The 8,172-nt window shown below is 31.1% G+C and overlaps 1 protein-coding gene across 1 annotated transcript; it reads left to right on the forward strand.

Moving 5' to 3' along the window:
- Nucleotides 1-4,808: 4,808 nt before the first annotated feature.
- LOC145015046 (U-box domain-containing protein 9-like) lies at nucleotides 4,809-7,085 on the forward strand. The gene is made up of 2 exons (XM_078973499.1): nucleotides 4,809-5,376; nucleotides 5,650-7,085. The coding sequence occupies exons 1-2, from the start codon at nucleotides 5,026-5,028 to the stop codon at nucleotides 6,733-6,735; spliced, it is 1,437 nt and encodes a 478-aa protein (XP_078829625.1). The 5' UTR covers nucleotides 4,809-5,025; the 3' UTR covers nucleotides 6,736-7,085.
- The last annotated feature ends 1,087 nt before the right edge of the window (nucleotides 7,086-8,172 follow it).

Raw genomic sequence — 8,172 nt, forward strand, 5'->3', positions numbered from 1 at the left:
TTTTGTTTCAAACTTGATATTATGTTTTAAATTATTAAAATATACCAACTTTAAATGAATTTGAAACATAAAATTTGGATTTAGTGTATATTATAAATTATTACCAATTTAGTTTATATAATATCACAAGTAATTACAACTATTAAATATCGACTATTATTATGTAAATCATAAAATATAAATGACTAAATTCAAAGTTTATGGATAAATTTGTATGAATGAAACTTAGCATTATATTTAGTGATAATGAATCATATTTATTATTATACTATTACTAGCACCAAATTTGATGTACCATTTGGTGTTGGTCAGATCAATCCTAAAATAGTGTAAAATTTGATTTTAGTGTTAGGTTAGCATTATCTTAATCATGATATTTTGTTTTATTTGGCGCATATAAACTCCCTTATTTTTTGAACTCGTTGAAATTGAATATTTGTGAGAACACATTTTTTTTTATCATAGTATATAAATTAGTTTTTTTATAAACTATTTTTAATATATATATATATATATATATATATATATATATATATATATATATATATATATATATTGAGAAACTAGCTTATAACTCAGGTGTTGTTTATTTTTCGAAACAAAAAACTCTAAAAACTGTGGACCACATCTGCAGAAGATGTGAACCAAATGAATGCAATCTAATAAGAAGTCTGTTTGTTTTTTAACGTCAACAAACTATTGTAATAAACTAAAATTAATCATACAATAGTTAAAAGTAATTCTAAATCAAAAAATTTATTTAGTTTAATCATATCTGAATCAAATATAAAAATCATTGTGATGATATGATTTTTAAAGATGTTTATATAAAATAATTAAACATAATATTTGATAAATAATAATAAATATAATTGTTAATTTAATGAACAATATGTTCATTTGTTAAAATTTTGAACACGTTATTATTTTTTTTCAGCTAGATTCAATAAATTTAGTAATTTGACAAAATTGCAAGAATAGTTCATGTGGTATGTCCAAAAATGTTACTTTGGGCCAAACACGTTTGGACCAGCGCCAATATACAAAAAGTTATCAATTTGTTGCGGTTTTGGTCCAAAACAGTTTAAAAAATCTAAAAATTGCGAATTTGCCATTTTCTATTTGTTTTTTGCTTTTCTTTTTATAATTTAATTATTTTATAACTAAAAAAATATAAAAAAATAAAAGAAAATCTCTCTCTCTCTCTATCTCTCTTCTCTTCTCTCTCTCTCTCTCTCTCATCTCTCTCTTTCTCTCAAGATAACAGCCAACATACCCTCTCTTCCATCATTTTCCTCACTTAGCAGAAACTCTACAAGTTGAAGCTGAAAAATATGAATCAATCACCGACCCAATTCATTAATTCTTCAAATTACAAACATCTTCTTAAAACCCAGACCCTCACCTCGAAGGAAAATTCACTCTCCAAAAAATCTTCCGCCACCACCACCGTTCGACCACCACCACAGTTCGTCATCTCCATCTCCACCTAAATCATATCAGATGAACACACACAAAATCAGATCAGATAAACACACACGTACACACTAAATCAGATTAGATCACATAAATACACACATACACACACTAAATAAGATGAACACACACACACAAATGAAATCTAATGAAAACACACAGATTAACACAAACATCCATCAATTTTACAACCGATTTAAAACAAACACACACACACACAGATTAAATACACACACAAACTCGAACAAGACCAACAAGAGATTAAACACATACACACATACAAACACCACAACAGATATGAAAAGCATTAAACACACACACAAACGTCAAAATATAGAAAGGGTTGCACTAAGGTTTTTGCAAAGGTTGTTATCAGAGAAGAAGGGAGAGGAAGTCATCGCAGACAAACCCCCATAAAGAGAATGGGTTTCTCTGCCTTCACCTTTTTCACCTTTGTTGAGTCACATTTGAGTGTGTGTGTGTCTGCTCAGAGATCTGAAGAAGAAACGAGACGCTGCAAACCTTAGCAACTCGAAACCACCATCGCTATGTTCTTCAACTTATCATTTGGGAAGGACATAGATCTCAGAAAGGGGGCGACTGGTGAATGAACAACTGATAAAAAGAGACGAACTGAGTCGGGTTTGTTGTCGTGTTCATCGATGTAGGGTTTGCAAAGGCGAAGTTGTCGTTAGAGCAAAGGAGATAGAGGACGACGACGATAGTGGTGGATTCTGGACGAGCAATTTCTGGCGGGTACAGTTGACACAATCGATGCGCAGATCTTGAAGGTGGATTTCACAGATGAAATTGGATTTGGGGCAGGAGCATTATGGTGAATTTCCAATTGAGAAGATGCATCTTTTTCTTGAGCTTCTTTGATTGAGGTTCCTCCCGTTAATCTCTCTTCAACCAACGAGAAAGACAGAGGGAGAGAGAGAGAGAGAGAGAGAGAGAGAGAGAGAGAGAGAGAGAGAAATATTTTTTTATTATATTTTTTAGTTATAAAATAATTAAATAACAAAAAAAAAAGCAAGAAACAAATGGAAAATGGCAAATTCGTTATTTTTAGATTTTTTAAACTGTTTTGGACCAAAACTACAACAAAATGATAATTTTTGGACTATTGGTGCTAGTCCAAACATGTTTGGTCCAAAGTAGCATTTTTAGACATACCATAGAGACCATTCTTGCAATTTTGTCTAGTAATTTTAGTGATTAACTTTATAATTTATTAATATCTAGTTATGGACAATATAACAAAAAAAAAAAATTATATGAAATTTACCAAATGGTTTTGAAATTATGTAAAATATACTCGAATTGTTTGTAATATCCTTCATAAGATTATTAAAATAATAAATATGTTATTGAAAAAAAAAACAGTATGTTGAATAATATAACTTAAAGTAAGGTGATAAATGGTTTGAAGATGATGGTCCAGTGTTGCGCCACACAACACACACATGACAATTTTTAAGTCAAAAGTCTTTTAAAAACAAACAGTTGCGGAACGTCAAGTGCTGCGCGATGCAGCCAAAAATGATCGAGAGTGATTTTCTTTAAAAACAAACAACCCCTTAAAACCAACTTTTTAACTGGTTTGCCCAAACACAACCATCATGGTCTTATGCTAAATTTGATTTTTTTCCATACCAAAACAAGGACAATTAAATTTGAAAGTAATTACTTCATTATATGAATATTATGTTGCTAATAAATAGTTAAACACATGCTTCTTGCTTGTTCGAATAAATTTATTGTCCTATCAAAATTGAAATCATTAACCACTATGAATTTTAGTTGGACATTCCTTTCATTAATTTATAGTTAGACATTCGTATGTGGAATATACACAGAATATAGAAATCTTGCCTTAAGTGAATGCAAATACACAATGTAAAGAAAAGGTTGTTGGATATGAAAGTTGGCCATTTACATGACCAAAAAAGAAATTACCAAAAATAGGAGCTTTTGGGATTAGTTTCATTCCTAAAGGGGGTAATATACCCAACCCAAATTAGTTAGAAGGCCATAGTGTAACTTTCTATTTTTGCTCTCTTATTTAGATCTTAACTTACGTCTAAAATATTGCTTGGAGGAAAATAATTTAAAGAAACTACCACGGTTTAATGTCATATTTAATAACAGACATGCGATTGTTATATATGATACTTTTAACTAAATATTTATTGATTTATTAGTAATTAATTAACGATTCGTTTTTTAGTTGCTATAATTTTGTAAGAAATATTTTAATGTTATATAATCTTCTTCAAAAATAATAATAATAATGATAATAATAATAATAATAATAATAATAATAATAATAATAATAATAATAATAATAATAATAATAATCCCATTTAGTTATTCTTTTTAAACTATTTCTATGCAAAACTATTGCTTATTCATAAAATTTTATATATGGATCCTGAGTGAAAATTTTGGTTGGGTATTTTTGGGATATTTATTAAAATAACTATTAGTATCAATGTATCATGCGAACCAATAAAATTTGTTTTGTTCATATAAACATGTATTAGATATACTTTAAATAAACATAAACATCAAGTTATATATCAATATATTTTGCAAGGCTTATCACATAGGAATAACTCAGTAAGCACTAATAATATTTTAAACATACAATTTGAATTTTAAATTTATATAAAAGTTTTGTTACTCAATATAAACCTATATATTTCACTCAACGTTTAAGTGTCAATAGTATTATTGTAAATTAAACATTATCCGTTATTCAATTATAAACTTATAATCAGTCATTTCAAATAAAAGTATATTTTATAAAATAAACTGAAAATTCGCTCTTAATTAACAAGACAAAAATAAGTGTCTATTTCCGAATTTATTAAAGATAAAAACAATTGAATCTAAAAAGAGCGCATTTAGTAGTGAGGGTGTCGCAAGCAAGTCTAGTCCGCGTAACCCCTTTGCCAGCTGTAAGGTCATGGATTTGATCTCGTGTACGGTGGGCTCCACCGGGCCCTACCCGCATACTCCGGCCCACGTATATTTGGGCTAAACCGAATATTTCACAATTCACCCCTTTAAAATATAATAATTTATTTTTAATCCAAGTTAATGTGTTTTATTTATAATTGTTTCGATACTTGGATGTTCACTTATTTTAGTATTAATATTTAAACACCCCTAAACGATTTACTCTCTTGGATACTATTGTCAGGACTTAAAGGGAAAACATATTTCGAAAAGTGGACTATGTTTGTAGTATTTATAAGTTACAGGGGGCAATGTTATAAATTTATTAATCTTACACAACACTCCCCTATAAACATGTAACTCCTATATCTCTTACACTCCTCCATCATCATTCTTTCTCTCTCTAAAATACCTTCATATGCTTCTGAATTCTGGAGTGAGAAATTCGTATGAAAAGAAGCACGCATACAGTATGTGTTACTGTGTGTAACTCTTTCTTGGCAACTGCACCCACAACATAATCATCGTCTTCCACCGGTGATTACCTTTGAAATAATTCGAATCTAGACACGTTTATGTAATTTGATGGCGAAAAGTGAGGTGTTTGAAGGGGATCAGAGCGTGGCGGTGGCGAAGGTCACGACGGAGTTGAAGAAGGAATTGCATAGACTTGTGAAAGCGATTGTTGAAGATTCATCATCGGAGGATGAAAATGGATTTGGATGTATTGACAGAGCGAATCAGACCTTGCAAGCTTTGAAGGAATTGAAAGAGGGAGGAGGGAAACAACGATCGTCTTCGATTAAACGGCTCAATGATAGTAATCGTAACAACAATGAAAGTTCGACGTCGGTTTGGGATTCTTGTCCACAGGAATTTCGTTGCCCTCTGTCTAAAGAACTCATGAGAGATCCTGTTATCCTCTCTACTGGCCAGGTAGTTTTTCTATTCAATTTCTCTCTTCCATTGGTTTCGTGTGTTTGTTATTTTCACTTTTTTTTTTGTGAATATGTCGACGAGTTCTTGCCGTGGACGTGTTGATTAATGTCTATTCTACTATAATATTATTATTTCACTGAAATCAGACTAAATTTCATGGTTTTATCAATTTGAAGAATCACAGCTAGGGTTCCTTCCTATGAACTTTCATATTCGTGATTTAGCTCTGCTAATTTACTGAATTCTGATCATTTTGGTGATAATTTGCAGACATACGATAGGCCTTTTATCCAGAAATGGTTGAAAGCTGGAAACAGGATATGTCCTAGAACCCAACAAGTTCTTTCACACACCATTTTAACCCCAAATCACTTGGTCAGAGACATGATAACACAATGGTGTAAGACTCGTGGAGTCCAATTCCCTGGTCCTCTCCAATATCCAGAAGAAGACGGGTTAACAGAAGCTGATCGTGATCTTTTCATCTCTCTTCTCAAGAAAATGTCATCTACACAATCTGAGCAAAAAGAAGCAGCCAGAACTTTAAGATCATTAACAAAGCGAATGCCTTCATTTCGTGCATTATTTGGTGAGTCCCTTGAAGCCATACCTCAGTTACTAACACCATTAGCCCAAAACAAATCCCAAACCGAAATCCACCCTGATCTTCAAGAAGATCTGATCACAACACTTCTGAATCTCTCAATCCATGACAACAACAAGAAACTCGTTGCAGAGACACCAATGGTGATTCCTCTGTTACTGGACGCATTAAGATCTGGAACAATCGAAACAAGAAGCAATGCAGCTGCTACCCTTTTCACTTTATCAGCTCTCGATTCCAATAAGTCCTTAATTGGAAAAGCAGGTGCTTTGAAACCACTTATTGATCTCTTGGAAGAAGGGCATCCATTAGCAATGAAAGATGTTGCTTCTGCTATCTTTAATTTATGTATCACCCATGAAAATAAAGCTAGAGCTGTAAGAGATGGTGGTGTAAGGGCACTTTTGAATAAAATCAAGAACAGGGTCCACGTGGATGAGTTATTAGCCATTCTTGCGATGCTTTCAAGCAACCAAAAAGCTGTTGAAGAAATGGGGGATCTTGGAGCTGTTTCTTGTTTGCTTTCTTTAATAAAGGAGACAAATTGTGCACGAAATAAAGAAAACTGTATTGCTGTTTTATACACAATTTGTTACTATGATCGAACAAAATGGAAGGAAATGAGGGAAGAAGAGAGTAATTATGGAACCCTTTCTCAAATCGTGCAAAATGGGACTTCAAGGGCAAAAAGGAAAGCTAGTGGGATTCTTGATAGGCTCAATAGAGCGATCAATCTCACACACACCGCTTGAGACTTGAGAAGTTCAAGGGGTTTTTCTGTAAATTCAACATCTTCATTCATGTCAGGTTTGAGTTTTTAGTTAATTTTGTTGTGTCTTTACTCTTTTTCAACCTCAATTTTGTAAATTCTTGTCTTGGGTTTGAAGGTCGTATAGTCAATGTAAATAATTACTATTTTCTATGATATTATATGCTTATATATATATATATATATATATATATATATATATATATATATATATATATATTTATTTTATTTTCTATAAATTGAAATTCTGCACATGAAGTGTTAGTGTGGTGTTGATGGGTGTAAATTATTCACTAGCGATCAATCAAGTCAACCAAGATCATATTTGCTGTATTAGTTTTTGTCCATTAATTGTTGCACATGGTTTTGTTGTAACTTTCCATACATGGTGGAGATGGGTTTTGGAAATTGTTTGCTTCTTCCAATTCCTATGTCTTTTCCAATCTAATTAAGTGTGTTTATTTGGAGAATAATTGTTGAAATTATTGATGGATAAAAGATGAGGTGAATGGTTGAGAATAAAAATGGGAAGAATATGCCATGATCAAAAGGGCATATCGTGTCTTTTTGTGTGTGTGTATGTGAGATGGATAGGTTTGTCCATTAATCCAAGATTCCACCCATCCTTTTTTTTTTTTTTTTTTATCAAAGTCTTCATTGAAAACAGTTGACACTTACCACTCTACATGGGAATATGGGTATATTATGCATTGTAAATGTAAAAGGTAACAAGTAACTTTTTGAATAACTTTAAAAAATTGAGTTTTTATCTCTTACAACCAAGTTTTTTAGGCGTGAATGATGGTATAATTTGTTGTTATTATAAAAACTATGTAATTGTATTGAATAGTTTTTTTGGGTAAGTTGTTTGTATTGAATACAAATACAAAATCACTAGAAGTTGTTTGGTTGATATTTGAGTATGAAAAATGGTTGTTGAATGCTTGAATGAGTAAAAAAGACAAGAAGATATGTAAGGGGGAAAAAGATGATAGAGCGAAAATAGAAGAAGGAGAAAGGCATCTTTTGCATTTGAAAAAAATGCGGTGGTCCAAAATCGCATGAATCATAAAGGAAGGTTTAAAGTACAAAACACACATCGAAGAAAAAGAAAAGTTATTGCTTACTTAAAAGCTTAACATCCATATTTATTACTCCAACAAATCACTTTAATTCATATATAATGGAATAAAGAAATATGATTAGTATTATTATTATTTTGCAATTCTTAACAGATCTAATCCACATTCTGACATATGATTTTTATTTTTCATTTTTTTAAAAAAAAATAAAGGTTTTTGTGTGTGTTGGGTTCATTAAAAACAATTTCACAATTCGTAAACAGTTGATGGTCTTTTGTATTATTTATTGAAAAAGGTTCAATTAGTTAAATAGCGGTCATTTTTATCTCTTAATTTAA

Source organism: Lactuca saligna, chromosome 9 (assembly GCF_052625555.1).
Source record: "Lactuca saligna cultivar CGN05327 chromosome 9, ASM5262555v1, whole genome shotgun sequence".
Lineage (NCBI taxonomy): Eukaryota > Viridiplantae > Streptophyta > Magnoliopsida > Asterales > Asteraceae > Lactuca > Lactuca saligna.